The sequence below is a fragment of the Gambusia affinis genome, linkage group LG01 (assembly GCF_019740435.1).
Source record: "Gambusia affinis linkage group LG01, SWU_Gaff_1.0, whole genome shotgun sequence".
Classification (NCBI taxonomy): domain Eukaryota; kingdom Metazoa; phylum Chordata; class Actinopteri; order Cyprinodontiformes; family Poeciliidae; genus Gambusia; species Gambusia affinis.
The window spans coordinates 24,158,742-24,179,722 of NC_057868.1; the positions used below are offsets into that span (position 1 = coordinate 24,158,742).

At 40.7% G+C, this 20,981-nt stretch overlaps 1 protein-coding gene across 2 annotated transcripts in view; it reads left to right on the plus strand.

Moving 5' to 3' along the window:
- dip2ba (disco-interacting protein 2 homolog Ba) overlaps window positions 1-20,981 on the plus strand; it is a 47,460-nt gene that overhangs the window by 23,083 nt on the left and 3,396 nt on the right. Inside the window, exons 2-36 of one of the 2 annotated variants that reach the window (XM_044127823.1) lie at window positions 1,459-1,530; window positions 3,857-4,012; window positions 4,126-4,251; window positions 5,255-5,491; window positions 5,586-5,714; window positions 6,034-6,045; window positions 6,380-6,499; window positions 6,791-6,988; window positions 7,283-7,374; window positions 7,454-7,564; window positions 7,686-7,809; window positions 7,937-8,046; window positions 8,396-8,498; window positions 8,603-8,667; window positions 8,755-8,848; window positions 9,161-9,280; window positions 9,388-9,502; window positions 9,756-9,895; window positions 10,006-10,142; window positions 10,495-10,575; window positions 11,140-11,267; window positions 11,442-11,556; window positions 12,429-12,630; window positions 12,884-12,996; window positions 16,058-16,138; window positions 16,240-16,363; window positions 16,504-16,625; window positions 16,838-16,949; window positions 17,313-17,422; window positions 18,437-18,567; window positions 18,694-18,862; window positions 20,256-20,426; window positions 20,509-20,570; window positions 20,653-20,710; window positions 20,799-20,873. In XM_044127823.1, the coding sequence (XP_043983758.1) occupies window positions 1,459-1,530; window positions 3,857-4,012; window positions 4,126-4,251; window positions 5,255-5,491; window positions 5,586-5,714; window positions 6,034-6,045; window positions 6,380-6,499; window positions 6,791-6,988; window positions 7,283-7,374; window positions 7,454-7,564; window positions 7,686-7,809; window positions 7,937-8,046; window positions 8,396-8,498; window positions 8,603-8,667; window positions 8,755-8,848; window positions 9,161-9,280; window positions 9,388-9,502; window positions 9,756-9,895; window positions 10,006-10,142; window positions 10,495-10,575; window positions 11,140-11,267; window positions 11,442-11,556; window positions 12,429-12,630; window positions 12,884-12,996; window positions 16,058-16,138; window positions 16,240-16,363; window positions 16,504-16,625; window positions 16,838-16,949; window positions 17,313-17,422; window positions 18,437-18,567; window positions 18,694-18,862; window positions 20,256-20,426; window positions 20,509-20,570; window positions 20,653-20,710; window positions 20,799-20,873 (4,115 nt within the window). The remainder of the gene's footprint in view (window positions 1-1,458; window positions 1,531-3,856; window positions 4,013-4,125; window positions 4,252-5,254; window positions 5,492-5,585; window positions 5,715-6,033; window positions 6,046-6,379; window positions 6,500-6,790; window positions 6,989-7,282; window positions 7,375-7,453; window positions 7,565-7,685; window positions 7,810-7,936; window positions 8,047-8,395; window positions 8,499-8,602; window positions 8,668-8,754; window positions 8,849-9,160; window positions 9,281-9,387; window positions 9,503-9,755; window positions 9,896-10,005; window positions 10,143-10,494; window positions 10,576-11,139; window positions 11,268-11,441; window positions 11,557-12,428; window positions 12,631-12,883; window positions 12,997-16,057; window positions 16,139-16,239; window positions 16,364-16,503; window positions 16,626-16,837; window positions 16,950-17,312; window positions 17,423-18,436; window positions 18,568-18,693; window positions 18,863-20,255; window positions 20,427-20,508; window positions 20,571-20,652; window positions 20,711-20,798; window positions 20,874-20,981) is intronic. The other variant, XM_044127827.1, reaches the window with a different exon arrangement.

Genomic DNA, 20,981 nt, shown 5'->3' on the forward strand with positions numbered 1-20,981 from the left:
GAGAATCTTGCACAGTCCAAGGCCGATTGAGGGAGGGGAGAAGAAAAGATAAATAACCAAATCGGTTTGTGATACTCCCTCACACGCTCTAATTTTGTGGCAGAGATGCGCAATTGAGAAATTTCTGACAATATCCAAAAAAGATTCACATAGAGGAATGGCATTATAAAACTCGGGGCCTCTTCTTACAATTTTTAACAATTCATATTAGAAGCAAAGCCATGTTGTTTGTGAGAGAGAGAAACTAGTTGCTGCCGTATATTAAGACAAACTGGTTAGAGTTGACATTCTAGGTCATCTTTGGCATGACTCGTGGTAGCTTTGCATAGTGTTCCTAATTAGTTAACTACCTTGTATGATATATCATATTTTGTTTTTATGTTTTCCATTTGACTAAATAAGTTGTCTAATATTAGCGATTAACACAATTATTGCTGCTGAACATCAGTTTAAAATCTATTTCTGCTTGAAGACTCAAGAGAATGCAGACTCTTTCTTTACCCTTTGAGGTTTCCAAAAAGCTGCCAACAAATAGATGACCATTTAAGATCCGATGGTGATATTATTTATATCACTACAAAATTTGTTTCCCAATCATCTGGGGTGACGGATTTTTTTTTGTTTTTTGTGGTCCTTCACCCCCAGGTTTGAGTCATATGTAAGGTGTTGGAAGGTAAAAGGTGTATTCCCAACTTCTCTCACTACGTTAGCTGGAATGCTCTTAACTTGGGTGAGATGTCATTTCCAACTCTGAATTTTAACTTCCAATTTAACTGGAAGGCATCATAAATCCTGCACGTTCCATGACACAGAGGCTGATAGTGTAAAGGGAAAACACCATAATTTTGCTGTACTTTGAGACTCGCCGTCTCACCAACTGAAAGTCTGAGTTTACCAGCCAACATTTTGAAGTATTTTCTTGCATCTCTCAGAGCTGAAAACAGCTGACTTTGAGTCTTGGCAAAGAAGGGTGTTGTTATAAACATTACCAGGTAGGTCTTGGATTATTGGTTTAGATCAGATTTTGTCATTTCTCATTCCGGGCCAATGACACTTTCTCAATGTTTAGGTTTTGCTCCGTTTTCTCCAAGTCTCCCAGGTCTGTCATCGTTCTCGTCTGCCTTCAGGAATCACGTTTGGGTTTCGTTGCCTAGAGGAGCTGATCATTTTCTAATCATGTTTGTTCATAGCGGCTAATAGAGAGCCTCACAATGGCGTTATCTTTTTGTGTAGCTGTAATTAGACTTAGCTGGCAACATGTGGAGTTCAGAAGATTTGCTTCAAAGAGGATTAATAAAATGACTCAGCTGCTTAAATGTGTTAGCTAAAGCAAAATCCTTGTGTGTGTGTGCGTGTGTGTGTGTGTATCAGAGGAGTGGCCTGTGTGCGCAGTTGGCTGGTGTTTGCGTGGTAATTATGACTAACATGACGGTGTGATGTTGCTGTCCTCTCTCCTAGGTGACATCACACAGAAGGGCTACGAAAAGAAAAGAGCCAAGTTGCTGGCCTCCTACGTCCCTCATCTGCCAAGTAAGACCGGTTCTTCTTTCTTTCTCTGCGATTCCTCATGCTAAATCTGAAATGTCCTTCCTCCAAAGTCTTGTTATGACCTCTTTGCTATTTTGGAGGCAGAAACTTGATGCAACTGCATCAAAGTGAACTCATCAAGTACTCATTTTCCCAAATTGAAAGGTTAAAATGTTATGGTAGTTTACTTAAAACCTGACGTATGTTTACGTAAAGCGACCTTTGTTGTTTTTCATGTTGAGTTGAGTTATTAAAATAATCTTTTTTGTGTGTTTTAAACCCTTTCTCTTTTAGTCCAAATTAATTTCTGGGTTTCTGTGGCCCCCTAGCGTTCAAAAGTGAAACAACATTTTTAAAATAAACAGGGAGGGTAAGAAGGACAGGAAGCCCTACAGCCAAATCAGCATTTCTTTTTGTCTCTGTTTCTACTGAGTTAAGTTTCTCGAGGGACTCAAAACAAAACAAGTTTATTAAGTTTTTACAAGCACATAGATTTATTTTTCAGTTGTGGTTACAAAAAAAATATATTTTTTCAACAAAGAAACACACCACATAAAGGGAATGAAATCTCATAGTCTGCTTCCTGGTGGCATTGTTTTGCTTCTCCGTACGATTAATTTCATTCAGATGTGGAAATTGTTTACAGATGTCACATGATAAGGCATCGAAGAGCTAGCATTTATGTTTTAAAACACTGCTCATTTCTATGCCGGTTATTAAAACCCGCTGTGGAGGCCATGATATGTGTCACAGACCCCCGCCCTAATCATGCTGCCATTGTTGATGGTTCACAACATTTCAACCATTTATCTCAAGTTGAGTTTGGATCATAGTTTCCTCACACTACAATGAGACTTGCTGATACAAAATCTGATTTGCTAAATGTCTTTTATTAACTGCTGCTCAAAGGGTGTCGTTTCTTCAGGAAGAATTGCGCCACATTAGCAGCAGCATGGAAAAAATATCCTTGTTTGATGCTTCATTGTAAGCTACGTCATGTTTAAAGAGAAACACTGAACTCAATTTTCTTTTTAGTTCATCCTTGGCCTCATTTACCTTGTGCTGCCACCTCATTCTTGCTGAATATTCATGCCCGAAGGCAATGAGAAGACCTATATGAATCTAAATTTGAGTTCTCTAGTACTTCAAGCATATTTCTTAAAGTGACCGTTGCTTTCTGTTGTATGGGTTTACAGTACGAGTTTAATGTCAGTGCAAATAATAGAAAGCCTTGTTTGCCTGAGAATTAACTTTGTTTTGCTCAAGATGTCTCTCAAGAATTATTTTATTCTCAAACTATACAGTCTATATTGGGTCTACTCCATTTAAGTATAAACTGCATTGCTAACAATTACCAGTGGAAGCTGTGTTATTGTTGTCTACACGTTGCCATGGTATTATGCAAAGTGGGTGTGCATCCTGTCTGTGTAGAGCAAGGTTCATTTCACTCATTTGCCTTTTTGTACTTTTCCAGAGTTATTTTTATTTTTTTTTTTCCCCCACACAGCTTTTTTCAGTTCGCAAATGTTCAATTTTAGGGTTTCTGAAAGGTCTGGAGCAAGAAAATATTTCATATTTAAATTCTTAAATGTAATTTACGTCTTCAATATACCCAGTTGTTCAATACTTGGTCTAAGGTTAAGTGTTAAATTTGTAATTTTCTTATACTGATAAAAAAAAAATTACCATACATAAATAAAGAATACAAAACACACTTAAACAAATAAAAATAAATTATTTCAATAAATTTCTAATAAAATACACGGCATAATATAAATGCAAATAAGTTATAATTCAAAAAGGCATACAAGTGACATGCTGAAAACTGTTCTATTTAACATACTTTTAACTTTTATCAAACAAATCTATAATCAGGTTTCTTTTATATAAATATTTAAGTCCCTTTGCCATTGAGCTTTTATTGACAGTTTATTTATATAAAAGTATCTTCAAAAACCACCAGAAGTCCTAAATTGTACTTATAAAAACAGCCAAATTTGACTTAAACATATTTGTCGTACTTTTCTGGAACTTGCTCATATGTTTGGGGAAAGAAACATTTGACTCTGATAAATAGAATCTATTATTAGCCAAACGTCATTCAGGGTTGTTTTGGTTTAATCAGGGGTCGTGATGATCTGTCTCAAGTCATTTGGCTCAACTTTTATCTATTTTTTAAAAATAATTATTTATGTCCATAATTCACAAGAATGAAGCTATCAAGAAAAATAAATCAACATTTATTTGATACAATGAAATTGAGCTTTTTATACAGTTTCACTGCTACCCTTCACTCTCTCATATTTACTTACTTACCTCTGTTTTCTAGAAGCGGACCTTTCTCTGCCAGATGTCCAGCCTTCCCCAAGCCACAGTGCCAACCCCAGCCCAAGTCCTGAGGCCCCGGGCCCCTCCACCTCCTCAGCCTCTAGACACCATCGTGCACATCGCAGTGGAGGGGCCAGAGATGACCGCTACAGATCAGGTGCAAAGCTCACTGTTGCCTCACAAACTCTGCAAAACACCATCAAGCATAAGTGAGGTCGTTGATACACCATTTTGTCTTAGTGTCTCGCTCTGTGTATTCTGTCTGTTTAGACATCCACACAGAAGCTGTGCAGGCGGCTCTGGCTAAACACAGAGAGGAGAAGATGGCACTGCCCATGCCGACCAAGAGACGCTCATACTTTGTCCAGTCTCCCATAGATAACTGCACACCTCCAGGTAAGATTAAATACCCCAAATAAACACACAGTTCTTTGTTTGGATGTAGCAGCTTAAAAATATGTTGGTTGATTAGCCAGTTAAACCGCAGATAAACAAAAATGTAAGTGCGAGTAGCTAAAAAGAACACAAAGTCAGGTATTTGGGATTACTGACCAGACGGATGTGGTAACCCACAGGAGGCTACTACTTTTAAGGAACTTGTGAACGGCCCAGCTCAACTTATTCCAAAGTAAGGTTGAAGCTGAGATGATGGATTATTGGAGAAGCGCTGGTCCTACATTTTTAGCAGTATGTGTTTAGATGAATGAGGGTAGGTGAGAATCCACAAGCACCAAGAAAGGAGCCATTGTTGAAAATAGGAAACCCTATTTTCAGTTTTACTAGAGCCTTGCTGAAGATGTAGGAATCGCATGCAATGGTTTGCTCTGGTCACATGAAACAAATAAAAATGTTTTGGTCAACATGCAAAATGGCATATGTGGCGGAAAAAACGACGCATCACAGTGAAAACACCAGTCCTGCTGGAACTTGGAGGAAATGGATGGAGGCAAAGGCAGAAAACCTGTTGGGGTATGCACAAGACTAGTGACTGGGGTTCAGGACAATCATTCAGAATTACAATGGAGTAGTCCAGATCTAAGCATATTCATGAGTTAGGATTAATACCTGAGCAAACCCAGGTATTAATCCAGTTAAGCTTCTGTGGCAAGGCTTTAAAATAAATTTGATCGATCCAGTCTGGCTAAGTTTGAGCCGTCTTGCAAAGAAGAAGAGGTTTCCATCTCTAGATGCACAAAGCTGGTAGAGGCGTAAGACTTGCAAGTAAAATGGTGGTTCTGCAAAGGATTTACTTGGGCAAGCTGAAGGTTTTTTGTGGAAAAAAAGAAAGAAAGAAAAAAGTCAAAAACAATGGATGGGATGGGAATATTTTTGTAAATATAGAGAAACTAAAAATAAAAGACTGCACTCTTTTTTTTTATTTGTTTTTTCTTGTTCTCAGATACATCCTCTGCATCAGAGGATGAAGGCTCGCTGCGCAGAAAGGCGGCTCTCAGCGCCGTGCTCGCCCAGACCCTCCAGAGCCCCGATTATTGGATCAACCGCTCCGTCCAAAGCTCTTCCACTTCCTCGTCTGCTTCCTCCACCCTCTCCCATGGAGAGCCCAAGACTCAGCCTCAGCCCCAGCTTCAGCCCGGGGCCTCGGTGCTGGCTGATGTCCTGGCCCACACGCGCATAGGTACACCTTAGCAGCGGAAACGGCGATGATTTCCTGGTTAAAAATGGTTTGATTAGGTTTCGTCAGTGATGCTTTCCGTGATCTCCACCGATAGAAAACAGCGTCCCCCCAGACGTGACCTCCACCACTCCACAGGAGAGAGGATCCAGAGTGGACCTTCCTCCAGCCATCAAGGGCATGAGCCGCGGTCAGAGCCGCTCCAGCATGCTGGATACAGCTGACGGTACACTCACACATAATCTGTACAAATGTCCGTCAAGGGACTCGAATGGGGTCAAATCTGGAACCTGGGTTTACTGTCGTCTGGTTCTTCCTTTAATTTGTGGGATTCGCTATAAGCATGTTGTAATTGTAATAGAGGAGTGATTTCTTCCTGTAATACTTTGACAAAGTGGTTCTAAATGAATGTAAAAAGAAAATAATCGAATCTCAGAGGCAAAATGATTTCACAGTGTGGTGAATGGTGCTAATGACAGATGTTTTGTGTTCTTTCTTTTGGGTCCATTAATCCTGTCCCTGTCTTGCCTTTGATTTAAAAAAAGGAAAAAGAAAAGGTAATATACAACAAACCCGGGGAAGGGGAGGTATGCTGACGAGGCCCCAATCAGCTTGCTTTCCAGCATCTTTTTCCATGTTTGTCTGGTGTCTTAGGTTTAGAAGTAGAGAACTTCCTGTATTTGGTTTCTCCTAAAAAATTGTCCAATCTTTGTGTCTCCTTCTTTCCTTTCGAATCCTTCTTGCTGCTGATTCTGACGCTGACTGTGCTAGATTGTAGCGTTCTGCCTATGTGAGAGATAAAGTAGACATGCGTGTTGGGGCAGAACTGCATGCTTGTTTCCATCCTGGCTGTTTGCCTGGGTTCCTGACTGATTCTTGGTGTTTGTCCAGGCGTTCCGGTCAGCAGCCGGGTGTCCACCAAGATCCAGCAGCTGTTGAACACTCTTAAACGGCCCAAACGGCCCCCGCTCAGCGAATTCTTCCTTGACGACTCAGAGGAAATTGTAGAAGGTGAGTCCAGTCAGGGAACAGAGGAACATCGCTTGGATTGTCAAAGTTGATTTTACAAAAGTGTGCAATTTGTTGAAGGTGTCGTTCTATTTTGAATGATTGTAGGTTGTTTGGCTAGTTCTTGTCTTCGTTTTTAAGTCAAGCATGAACACGGTGAATGTTCATGCTGAGCTAATAAATACGTCTTTAGCTGGTAATTGGTACATATCCACCTTTTTTTTTCTGATCTTCCTAAAAAACCAAACATTTTAATAAATGTTTCCTTATTATTTTCCCCTCTTTCATGTCCAGTTCCAAGGCCAGATCCCAACACCCCTAAGCCTGAGGGGCGTCAAATCATCCCAGTGAAGGGAGAGCCTCTGGGAGTGGTCAGCAACTGGCCTCCTGCCCTGCAGGCCGCTTTGGCCCGATGGGGGGCCACGCAGGCTAAGAGCCCTGCCCTCACTGCCCTGGACATCACTGGCAAACCCCTCTATACACTCACATATGGTGAGTGTTGATGATAGAAACTTTAAATTTGTTTAAATTTGTTACTTTTTTGCTCCAGAAACCTATGTTGTCGTGCTTTTTTTTGTCAACTTTATCTTGATGTGATATTTTTTACTTGTATATAAATTGGTTGTTTGTCGATTTACCTTAACACAATGGTAAGAAATATATATATATATAGCCTATATATTTGAAGGAGTGTAAAAACTTGTTCACCTACAGTGCAGTGCATGCGGTGTTCAGCTATGGCGCCTTTTTAACTTTCTCCAATAATAAAACGGCATCCTCCCTCAGGTAAACTATGGAGTCGCAGTTTAAAGCTGGCTTATACTCTGCTGAACAAACTGGGGACGAAGACTGAGCCTGTCCTACAAACTGGTGATCGGGTAAGAGATTATCAGACTCATGTGTACTATGTGGACGTCTAAAACGAGCATAAAAATGAAATATTTTTCTGGCTCCCAGGTGGCGTTGGTGTATCCAAACAGTGACCCTGGAATGTTCTGGGTGGCTTTCTATGGCTGCCTGTTAGCTGAGGTCATTCCTGTCCCCATCGAGGTGCCGCTGTCACGTCAGGTAAATACTCATGCAGATGCTTAAATAAACTACCCTCAAGAGCCGTAGTTATTTTTAGATGTTTGAGTCCCTCAGTTTAGCAGCATGTGTGTTTGAAAATGTGTTTTCATTCCCTGTGTAGGATGCAGGCAGCCAGCAGATTGGCTTCCTGTTGGGCAGCTGTGGTGTGAGTTTGGCGCTGACCAGTGAGGTGTGCCTCAAAGGGCTGCCCAAGACCCAGAATGGGGAGATCGTCCAGTTCAAAGGTCAGCAAGCTCAAAATCTGAAAGACGATATTTTCCGATTAAGACTTCAACAATACAGACTTCTACTGTTCTTTCTATCAGCAAGAGTTTTATTTTCTGACGCTCGTCTTTTGGGATGCTTTTCCAGGATGGCCGAGAATGAGATGGGTCGTCACCGACACAAAGTACCTGACCAAACCATCCAAAGACTGGCAGCCTCACATTCCCACCGCCAACACAGACACAGCCTACATAGAGGTGATCTGAGAGCAGGAAAACGCATTTGTACACATATTTGACTAATTGCAGTGAGAAAAATTATTCTAAAATTAAGTTTCTAAACTTTTTCCCATTTTCTATAGTTGCAAAAAAACATTCTGAGAAAGTAAATGAAAGTAATTGTAATTGCCATCTCTTGGTTGCACTTAGAATGGCATATATATATCTATATCTATATATATATATATATATATATATATATATATATATTTACATGTGTATTTCTGCTTAATTAAGAGGATCACTTAGAGGTTGTGGATAACTGGTGTCTCCCCTCTTGCTTAGTACATCAGACTGATATTTGTTCACCTGTCTCCTTCTGTAACAGTATAAAGCGAGTAAGGAGGGAACGGTGATGGGAGTTGCCGTTTCCAAGATCGCCATGCTGACACACTGTCAAGCCCTGACTCAGGCCTGTAACTACTGTGAAGGTTAGAACTGCAAGATATAAAACTTCACTCTCTTGTGCTTTTTTTAAAAAAAAATTTGTATCACCATCAAATTCTGAAGCTAATACTTGATGTTTCCAACATAGGGGAGACGCTGGTCAACGTGTTGGACTGCAAGAAGGACATGGGCATGTGGCACGGCGTCCTAACGGTGAGGCTGGCATATCTGGGATGTTTTTCACCTTCGCAGTCGGACAAATAATAAAAATTGACAGTGTGCGTTTGTTTCGTCTTGCAGAGTGTTATGAACAGAATTCACACCATCACTGTGCCGTATGCCGTCATGAAAGCCTGTCCCATGTCCTGGGTGCAGAGAGTGCACTTCCACAAAGGTTCAGATTGTTAATTCGTTTATACTTTCAGTGTCTGCTTCCATGTTTGTTCAGTTTTGTAGTTTTTATGAAAGCGATTTGGATGTAATGATTTCAAAAGCTACAAATATTGGGTGTGGCGGTGGCGCAGGGGTAAAGCGACCTGTTGACCTTTGCTGAACGTCTTTCCACTCCCTCGTAACCTATTTTCCTGTCCACTCATTGTCGAATAAAGGCCACTAGAGCCAAGAAAACCTTAAAAAACATGACAAATATTGCCTAATTGTTCACAGGCTTATTATTTTTTTTACTTCTCCTGTCTTCATCTTGTAGCACGTGTTGCCTTGGTGAAGTGCAGGGACCTTCACTGGGCCATGATGGCCCACAAGGATCAGAAGGACATCAACCTGTCTTCTATACGAATGCTAATAGTGGCTGATGGGGCAAATCCATGTGAGTGACTTCATCTGAGTGCAGTCCCTTTGTAGCAATTAAAAATCAGCAGCGTGGTAGTTTCAGGGGATGTTTTGTTGATGTTGTCCTCCATTGTTCACTGTCAGGGTCCGTCTCATCGTGCGATGCCTTCCTAAATGTGTTCCAGTCTCATGGTCTGAGGCCGGAAGTCATCTGTCCATGTGCCACCTCCCCCGAGGCGCTGACTGTGGCCATACGCAGGTACGAACATCAACTGGCTGAAACTAATCTAATAACCCTAAAAAGATACAATTATTCCTCAAAGGTTGCCAGACGAATAACTATTATTATCACTGCATGAATGGAGTTGCTTCAAAAATACATTTGAAAATAGTCTTGTTCAGTTTTCAGATCATCTGAGATTAATCTTAGGTTACTTGTAGAGAAAACATCCGGTGAAACATTTCGAGTATACGTTCAATGCATCATTTTTTTATTCCTGTCTTCTCTGTAGACCTGGCGCCCGTGGAGCTCCACTCCCAGCCAGAGCCATCTTGTCCATGGGTGGGCTGAGCCACGGCGTCATCAGGGTCAACACGGAGGACAAGAACTCTGCTCTGACTGTGCAAGATGTCGGCCACATTATGCCCGGAGGTGAGCCTCTGCAGCTGGATTTCACTTTGCATTTTAACCGTTTTCTTTCTCGTACATGTAGATTCTAAACATATTTAATCCCAACATCGGCACCATGTTGTCTGTTCCAGCTCTGATGTGCATAGTGAAGCCAGACGGGCCGCCGCAGCTGTGCAAGACGGATGAGATTGGAGAGATAGTGATCAACTCTCGGGCCGGAGGAACGATGTACTACGGCCTTCCTGGTGTCACCAAGAACACATTTGAGGTCTTTCAGAGTTCAATATTTATTTTTGCTTATAAACTTGTCGCCTGTGTATTTTATTCTAAAACATCCAGCATGTCAGTCTTCAGTTTTCTTATCAAAGAGCAGATCACAGCTGGATATCAATCATAAAATGAGGCTGTGATCAGTGCTAAACTAACATCTAGTGACATTCAATAAAAAAAAAAAAAAATAGGAGTCACAAACATCATGAACATATTAGACTAATATATGATGTATAACATATTAAGAAGAAGCTTTCCTCAAGTATTTTCTGTATTTTTTAATAGTTATTTTATTACATTTACTGTACTCAAATGTTAACGCTAGAGTCTTTCTGGCGTTTTCTCTTCAGGTTATCCCTGTCAACCAGGCTGGAGCGCCCATAGGAGAAATCCCCTTCGCTCGGACTGGTTTACTGGGATTTGTGGGACCGGTAAGGAACAGGAGTTTCTCTGTTGGAGGAAAAAAAGCTTAAACGCCTCAAAGTAAAAAAAGGGTTTTTAATTGCAGCGAGAGACACACCAATAAAAGCTGAAGATCCCCACCTCCTCCATTCACTTTTAAAAGAAACCTAATATTGCTCTAAACTTGATGAGGATATGAAGTTGATTAGCAAAAGTTGACAAGGATCTGCTGAAGAGGCGGAGTGTAAATAGCAAAATATCATTTGATGTGAAGTATTTGTGTTTACAATTGACCTTGTTCTAAATGTCTCATTTATATCATTACTACAGAGAAATTATATTATCTACTGTTTCAAAAAAAAGTTATGGCAAATATGGTCAGATAGGACAATTTGTTGTTACATTCTTTCCCATTACACATAAAATAGTACTGCTATTCCCTATTTTATCACACTAGTGTTAATCTGTGTTTTGGGGAAGTAATTGGACTTAGTTTCACACCTTCTCACTCATTAAGATGATTTTTACACCTCCATATTAGGAGGAATGAAGTCCTGGTTAAAACTGTGTATTTTCTTCTCTTTGCTCCTCAGGGGAGTCTTGTGTTTGTTGTGGGGAAGATTGAGGGACTCCTGATGGTGAGCGGGCGACGCCACAATGCTGACGACCTGGTGGCCACCGCCCTGGCAGTGGAGCCTGTCAAAACAGTTTACAGGGGGAGGTACGACTCTGCCGCTGCTTGAGACCCACAGAGGACAGTCGCTGTTTGTGTCTTCCTGTGCAGTTTTCTCAAAAGAATGCGTCGGTCTTGCAAATGATGCTTTTTAATTGTTACCAGGCTGTTTCAATGTCAGCAAGTGATGGCTAAAGGTATGTTCTGGTGTCATCCACTCAGGATTGCTGTGTTCTCAGTGACGGTGTTTTATGATGAGAGGATAGTGATTGTGGCAGAGCAGAGACCTGACGCCAGTGAGGAAGACAGCTTCCAGTGGATGAGTCGAGTACTGCAGGTAATTTAGTACGTCTGGCTACAACACTGAGCATTTCCAGTCCAGGTTCCTCCTCTATAGGAGCTACAGGGCTGGGAGATGATGTTTGTTCCCTTGCAATTTCCTTCTGTCTTGTTTTTTGTCACACTTTTTAGTTTTTTGTTTCAGCGAACTGAAGTTTTAGCAAAAATAATAATCATTAATAAGCCATTTAAGCATCAACTTCCAGTTGTTTGTCTGTTTTCACTTGCATATATCCCTCTACAATATTTATTAGCATTTCTTTAACTTGAAATTGAAGAAAAACTCGAGACCCCACACTTTTGAAATCACAAACTAAATCCAAACTGTCCTCAACATCCACCTTTGTGAACCATTGCTTTAGTGAATGGAAGTTAAAACATTCCTGTATGTTTCACCTTCCTCTTTTTTCAATAGATTAAACAAGGTTTGTCTCAAAAACGGGTATTTCAGCTGTTGGGCAAAAGCCGTACTGTACCATATTGAAACTTTCTGTAAACTGTACATATATTGTTGGGTAACATTAAGATGCTACAGCCAAAAACCACCAACTTAAGTTGAGATGGTTATATTTAATTTAAGAGAGAATCGTTCAGTTAAATGTGCAGTGTCAAGTTACTAAGTTGACTGAAGTTATTATTTTTGTAAGTCAGATAAAATCCTTCAATTGATCCATTTTAATTCTCTCTCCATCTTTTTGCTCACATCAATATTTTAGTATGATCGCATTACTAATAAACCTCCCCTCAAACGTTTAGCCTGCCTTAATTACCAGAGAATATGAGTATATATCTGTGTGTGTATTTTGTTTTATTTTTTATACCCTTCTAAAGGAAATACTACATTCAATATGTTAATTTTGCACCCTGAAGGCCATCGACGGCATCCATCAGGTTGGCCTTTACTGCCTCGCTCTTGTGCCAGCCAACACCCTCCCAAAAACCCCGCTAGGAGGAATCCACATCTGTGAAACCAAGCAGAGTTTCCTGGACGGTAACCTGCATCCCTGCAACATCCTCATGTGTCCGCACACGTGTGTAACAAACATGCCCAAGCCTCGACAGAAACAGCCAGGTGAGCCTTCATCTACTACAGCATGTAATGTGTATGGAACTGTAGCTAATAGAGAATGATATTAGCACGTTCAGTTCAGTCGTTTTGATTCAGTTCTGTTACATGTTTTTTTTTTAATAAGGGGAGGTAGTTACTTTGGTGGCGATTTGAGCCCAAATTTGTACTAGGGAATTGTTTTGTGTATAATACAGCAGTGTGACCTTTTATTTGTGCTCATTTTATTAGTTTTCACTCTCGTTTCTGGTCTTCTCAGTGGATGTCGGTCCGGCTTCTATGCTTGTTGGGAACCTGGTGGCAGGGAAGCGAATCGCTCAGGCGACAGGCAGAGAGCTGGGCGTGGTGGAGGATCAGGACCTCATTCGAAAGGTAACACTTCACTGACTTGTATCAATATTCAACACAATGTTAAACGGGAGTGTAGCAACACTTTGTGGCAGAAGATCTTCCTATATTAAACTACCACAAAATGTCTTTTCCAGTTTGCAGCGTGACTTTAATCTCTTAAATTCAGAATGTAAAATACTTGGTCAGAGATGAGCTAGACTATTGTGTACTGCTTACCCTTTCTTTAAACACAATTTATGATTGGTTAAACTTACTTTCAGCACCTTTTTCAGCTACAATATCTGTTTTGTAGCTTTCACTCTAGAATAAAGGGATATTTCACAGATTTTATGAAATATGAACTTAAGCTTGTCAAAATTAGTGAAGTTTTTAGACTGATTAAACTTGAGCCGATATGTGTTGTCTTTACTTTTTGTAAAAGATAATGTGTATGTAATTAGATTCAGGCAAAATCTAATTGCCTGATTTTGCCTGAATTTATGATGGATATCTAAGAATGCACAGATCTGATCATTTCTGACATTGTTCTCTTTTTATGCATTTGCTGTTTGTGAAAAAAACAACAACTTCCCAGCTGAGATCCAGTGATCTTTCTCAGTGCGACATGCTGTATATTAATGACACTGATATGCAACCAATGACTCATCTTGGTGTTTCCAATAGGTTTTTAACTTTAGTTTTATTTAAAATATTGTTAAAGTCCTGTGTCCTTCTTATGAAGTTGATGTTCTATATTCTATGATTAAAAAGCATTGCTATAGTCATTCCTCTCTAAGGGGTCTTGCAGTTTATAACAAAGTGATGTAGCTTCACTGAAATTGATCCAATTTTGAGTGAAAGTGAAATGAAACAGCAAAAGAAACTGGTATCCAAATGTGTTGAAATGAAACCGATGCATAAGTTTGAAATGCTCTGAACTTATTATCAAAGTATGTGTCTTGGAAATTGGATGCTGATGTCTTATCCTCAACCTGTGCTGTTGTTTTGCTGGGCTACAGCTCTGTATGTGGCCCATCATGATGGTAAGGCTCTAGTCTGGCCCCCCCCTGCCCGCCGCTGCTTATGCTGCTTCTGTCAGTTTCCTGTGCTTCTGCAGCTGTAATAACCCTGATCCCTCCCACCCCTCCGTCCAGCTACAGCTTCACACAAACCAAGCGAACTGTCCTGGCTGGCTCCTCGTCCAACAGGGTTCATCATATACTTCATCATATAGGCCGAATATCCAAAGTGGAGTTTGGAATCGATCAGAGTTCAGAAACGGAACAAACCTGAATCAAATGATTATTGCCAGTCTGTGCTCAGCGAGGACCGCGTCTTGTTTCAAACGTGGCCTCCATGTTTGGGAGCGCATTGGTGTGTGCGTCTGCTTCCTGTCATCAGTGTGATGCTCCCACGTGCAGCATGGCTTTGAGTGGTCAGAGCTGCAGCCTGCATGTTGATTCAGAGCACGACGCGTTGTCTGACTGGTGAGCGGGTCTCCCGAGGACGGGGCCGACTAACGACGCAGTAACTCCTCTCGGTGTTTGTGTGTCCGGAGAAGTTGCTGTTTTAGTTTCTGTATTTGTTTTTATGTGTGGCCTTACGTACTCCTGTCTTTGTCTGTAAGGGAATTGTTGGATTGATGTTCTTGCCTTCTGTGATTATTTTTTTGGCAGATATTTGAAATGAAGATGATGACAACTGTGTAACAAAATATTGAGAGAATTGTCAATTGTAGGCTATTTTATTTTAGAAATTTTACTTTAAGCCAGTCACATTTTTTTCCCCTCTCCTTCCAGTGTGACCCATGACTTGCTAAAGTAATGCTTCAGGTATTCCTGTGATGTAGGAGCTCAGCAGCAGAACAGAATGTCTTTGTTACATTTGTTGTTCCTTTTTATCAGTAACATGAAAACAGCAGAGGCTATTTTTCATTTTCGCTGTCTGAAGGTGTACTTTTTACACCCATTCCCCTTGCCTTTTAAAACATTAGATTAAGTGTATTTCACTGGGATTTGATGCAACAAGCACAATGTAGAGCAGGATTCTGAAGTGGAAGGAAAAAAAGGCGTAGTTTTCAACATTTTTGTAAAATGCAATCTGAATTTTAAGTTGCATTTAGCCCCCTTTATGCGACAACACTTAACTGAAACGTACTGTAACTTATTGCCTTCAGCTGCTGTTTCACAGAACAATTTCGGTGGTTATAAATGTTCAGTGTTACTATAAGCCTCATCCCTTTGGGCTCTAAGGACGTCACATGGCAATGCTTGTTGAGTGCAGCAGAAAACATTTGAAGAAGGCATTAGGATTTTCTGGTGAAGTCAACCTTGATTGTTCAACTGCAACCAAGTTTTGTCCGTGTTAAAGCACCATGTGCATTCAGATGCAATATTTTCACTAAATGCTGAAATAGAAATAATAAATTTTTTCATTACATCTGGATGGACTACTCATTACCAAGGTCCATGCTTGCGGTGAAACTCCAAGAAAAGATCATGTTACTTTTCATTTAGATATCGGTTTGTGAAATCACTTCGTCATCACAGCATTTAGGATGAACATGAACATTCTCACAGATCAAATACCTTAGTTTTCCTAATATTCTGCAGCCCTGGTGGAAGTCCAGCTGTTCTGTAAAGGCCTGAGAGGTTTGTTGATCAAACAGCATCATGAAGGGAGCTGTATGCAGGCCAACGCCGGGAGAAAACCCATTACAGTTAAGCTGTCAAATTCCAGGTCTCAAGTGCCCAGCAATTTTGGGAAGTGTCCCTGCAGCAGCAAAAGCCCTACGACTGGATAAGACATTAGAAATTCTTGCTAGGATGTCCCAATCCAAGGGATGTAAACACAAATGAAAGTATGTGGAGAGATTTAAAAAATTATTGCTCTTCATCCAGTCTGCCTGAACTTGAGTTAGTTTGCAAATAAGAACAAATAATTATATTTCTTTTCCTTTTGTGACCAAAATAAACTATCCAAATAAACTACACACAATACTAGGATAAGTAGTTAATTACAAGGCTCGACCTGCTTATTAAAAATTGTACCTCTCTCTGTTTGGTAAAATGACTTGATTGTTTTTTTTTTAATTCATTTTCAGCACCAGTTTCTGTCTGAAGCGTTGCAGTGGAGAGCCCAAACCGACCCTGATCACGTTCTCTACGTTCTGCTCAACTCTAAGGTAAGATCAGACACATTTCCACAAACACAACACTTCTCTTTGGGATGGCTTTTTGTCACGAACCATGAGGACTGGTGTGTCTTCTCCGTTGTCTGGTGCAGGGTGTCGCAGTGTGCACAGCAACATGTGCACAGCTTCACAAAAGAGCAGAGAAAATCACAGCCACTCTCATAGAAAGAGGAGGCCTCAACACGGGCGACAACGTGGTGCTGCTTTATCCTCCAGGTGAGCCGCAAAGAGCAAAACGATGTACATTGTTTTTATGTCGCCTTTCTGGGTTTCACCTGTTTTTGAAAAAAAAAAGAAACTTGTCAAGTTTGTATACGCCAAAGGGTTTTTGTTCACATTCCGTTTCTCCACCGCAGGTATTGACCTGATTGCTGCCTTCTACGGCTGCCTCTACGCAGGGGTGATCCCCGTGACCGTGAGGCCGCCGCACCCCCAGAATCTGGCTGCTACGCTCCCCACAGTCCGCATGATCATCGACGTGAGTGCTGTCTATGCTGCAGAAATGTGAAACACAACTGATGCAGAATCTGTCTTTGAATTGAATCCATACTGGGTGCCACCCAGTTGCCCCCGATTACATGTTTGTTTTGTTTTTTCCTTTCAGCTTGTAAATATTGGTCAACTCTTAAAGCAGAGTGTGTGTTTCTGCCAGAATGACCCTGTGTGTTGTGGTGTGTGTCTCCTCCTCAGGTGAGCAAAGCAGCCTGCATCCTCACCACTCAGCCTCTCATGAGGATCCTCAGGTCCAGGGAGGCCGCCGCCAGCGTTAACGTCAAAACATGGCCGACGATCATTGACACAGGTGCGGAGCGCCGACGCACGTTCAGACCGAGGACCGCACTAAGGCTGAGGAGACGCAGCAGAATGGAGCTGCTTCCTGAATTTTACACTTTTTTATAAATCAGCTCTAAATGCAAAATGTCAACACAGAAATATATTTCTCCTTTTGCCACTAGGTGTCATTTTCCTTTCTCTACATTAGAACACGTTACACAAGTATTAAGAAAATCTGTGTCTGCTCTGTAGTTTCAAATGAGTGACAAAATTGTGGGGGGAGAAAAAGAATTAAAATCATCCTATGATTATCCGTCACACAGCAAACACATTTTAAAAGCGTGATTAATTAAAACAAGTTAATATAAGATCATATTGCCTCTCCTACCAGATGATCTTCCCAGGAAGCGTCCTCCACAAATCTACAAACCTCCTACTGCTGAGATGCTGGCCTACTTGGACTTCAGTGTGTCTACCACAGGCATGTTGACTGGAGTCAAGGTAAATAAAACATAACATTCCTTAAAGTTGCGCTTTGTAGCAGCATATGTTTTTGTGAATAAAAACATGATCAAATTTCTAGAACACAAAAGGTGAATGAGGATGTATTCAAATGAGGCTAAAGGTTTTAAAATAAGAAGTAGGAATCTATGTGATGTGAACTTGTTGTTTGTTTGACTGACTGCAGCGCTGGCCTAAAGCCTGATGTTCTGTTGCTTTCAATAAATTATGTGATCAAAATTTTAACATAGCAATCCAAAAAGCATCTGGTGGATTTTCAGAACCCTCAACATTCAGTTTGAGGGTGCTGAAGTGGTTTTCTGCTGATGATTCTTTTATGTTGGTCCTACATTATCCGTCTGTTTCCACACAGTAAATCTTCGATTTTACCAGATTTTAGTAAGGCTTCAGTTTTTTTCCTTGTTGTTTAAATGTTCTGTTAAAACCACGATGGTCCTAATTTTGGCACAAATGGAGGAGAAAATGTAACGCCCAGCCCTTCCCCCATAAACATGTTTTGAAGAGAGAATTATGTTTATTTAATCTAGAAGTTTCTGACAGGAAGTGAGACCAACATCTTAAAAGATGATTTTAAAAGTCTGACTTTATGTTTTTAAAAGTTGCTTTTACCCCATCTCTATAATCAATTGAAAAATCTTCATTGGTATTACTGTTATTACCGTGTTTATAATCATTTTTATATAATCAGTTTTTCTTATTGCTCCCTGGTATTTGATTTATTTCTTTGGTTAAATCACCCTAATCCTAGACGCCTTCAGATTTCCTAAACATTTCGTTTAATCCTACCCTCCTGGGTGTATTGATAATTAACTGAATACAGTAGCCTGGTCGTATTGTATTAAAGCCACGTCCATATAAAGTTGAGCAGAGTGTGTGAAATCAGTAAATCCTCCATGAAGCTTTGCCTGGTGCTGTTTGCCTTGTTGCAAAAAAATGAAAATGTTTAAACAAACCAAACTTCACCTTCATCTGTTTCTCTGTGAATTTCTTTAGATGTCTCACGCGGCCATCAGCACTCTTTGCCGCTCCATCAAGCTGCAGTGTGAGCTTTACTCCTCACGCCAAATAGCCATCTGCCTGGACCCGTACTGCGGCCTGGGCTTTGTCCTGTGGTGCCTCTCCAGGTACACATACACACATATACACACACACACACACACAAAATACATTACTCTGTCATTTAAAATATCTCCTATGAATGGTTCCACCGGTGCTGCAGCTGGTCTGTATTTTTCTTCTTTTTGTCTCAGTGTTTACTCAGGTCACCAGTCTATCCTTATCCCTCCGCTGGAGCTGGAGACCTCGCTGCCTCTGTGGCTGAGCACGCTCAGTCAGTACAAGATCAGAGACACCTTCTGCTCCTACTCCGTCATGGAGCTGTGCACCAAAGGCCTCGGCACGCAGAGCGAGATGCTGAAGGTCAGTGTGGCGATCAACCTGAGCGACAGAGGACGCTTTCACAGACGTGTTTACTGTACGTTTCTAGCTGATTGGGTTTGTGAATGTCGGAGGTAGGAAGACTAGAATAGTTTGTATTTATTCTTTTGAAAACTGTTTTATGTGCAAAATAGATGAAACATTTTTATATTCGTCGTAAATTATTGATTATTTAAATTTCTGAACAGGACCGATTAAAGTACAGACAACTAAAACATTTGTTAAAAATTCGCACTAAAAACCTAGACGATAAAAAGAAAAATTAGCACAGAAAAAACTGCATTCACACAGTGCAAATCTGAACATGCAATCCGAGTAGGTAAGGCACACACGTTAAGAACAAATGTTAAGGAAGAGCATTGAAACAGCAGTACTGGCCCTGAGATTACCCATTAACAGTTTTCTTTCACACTGTTTGTTTCCTCTGTCTGACGTTTTCAGCCATGTTGTTGTAAAGTTCTTAGCGTAAGCACAGAGATGTGAAAAAAAAAAGAAATGACCTGTTGTTCTTGTGGTTCCATGCAGGAAGTTGGTGAGCATGCATGAAATGGGTCACATCTATTCTAAAAAAAAATCTTTTGTCAAGTCTACATGAGTGAAGAAGCCCAGAAGTGCCACAAAAATTTTAAATGGCTTTTAAATGTCTTATCCATTGACTCCAGAATTAAAACACTTAGGTAAATTATATATTGGTGTTAGTTCAATAATTGGTATCATTTAAATATCATAAATATCATTTAATTGATTGATTTCATCTGTCAGTCTTAATTGTCAGAGTTAGTGGGCGGGGCCAACACTACGTTCAATAAAACTGATCAGAAGTTGCTGTGCAGGTTAATCAATCAGAAGCTCAGGCTGTTGGAGACACTGGACTAAAATACACATATGATAAATGTGTAAAATATAATTAAATACAATTTTATTATATACTGAATTAGTTTAAAATGTGTTTAATTACTTATTTTGTAAATTATTCCAACATTTAAACAATTATAGCTAAATGTATTAAGTTAATAAATTATTAAATATTCAATTTTGATTATATCAGGGAGATAATTCATTCCTATATTTTTATTTAATGCTTTCTGGCACTAATTGATAATTGACACAGTTTTAAGTATTTCTAAAAATAAGTTTCTCTCTCAAGAACAAGGGCCAGAGAAACAACTCCCATTTTGCCAAAATAACCATCTTAATGAATACTGGTTTTGAGTCCAAACATGACATTTTGGAATAGAAAACTTGTTATATTCCTGCATACAGGGTGCTATTTTCGTTTTTCAGATTTATTTTTTTTTTGCGTGCGTTGCTCGCCGTGCGTCAGCCTCTGTCTGCACCCTGTCGTGAGCTGTGTGTGTGTGTGTGTGTGTTTCAGGCTCGGGGTCTCAACCTGTCGTGTGTGCGAAGCTGTGTGGTGGTGGCCGAGGAGCGACCCCGCCTCGCCCTCTCCCAGTCCTTCTCCAAGCTTTTCAAAGACTTGGGCCTGTCGCCTCGGGCCGTCAGCACCGCCTTCGGCTCCAGGGTCAATCTGGCCATCGGCCTGCAGGTGAGCTCCATGCCGCATTACCAAACTCTTCAGCTCGTTAGTTTGAGCCACTGAGCTGAGGCGTTTCTTTCTGTTTCTCTAGGGGACGTCTGGTCCAGATCCCTCCACCGTTTATGTTGACATGAAGTCCCTGCGTCACGACAGGTGAGACCAAGCGACTCGAAAGTGAACGCTCCTGCTGTAAACAAATATAAACTTTATGTGTCTTTTATTTGTTTGTTTTTAGAGTGCGACTGGTTGAAAAAGGAGCGCCACAGAGTCTTCCGCTCATGGAGTCAGGCACTGTGAGTGTTAATGATGAGTAAGCTCTTTTCAGTGAGACGTCCATGTGTTTCCTTCAGAGTTCAATACGTCTTGTGTTTTCCTTCTCAGATCCTGCCAGGAGTCAGAGTCATCATAGTTAACCCAGAGACCAGGGGCCCGCTGGGAGACTCGCATCTTGGAGAGGTGAGTTAGCCGAGAATCCGAAGAGGAAACCCGTGCATTTTCTTTTAAATTGGTTTCACATTCACAAACTGAAATTTACAAGTCATCTAAAATGAAACATGATACAAA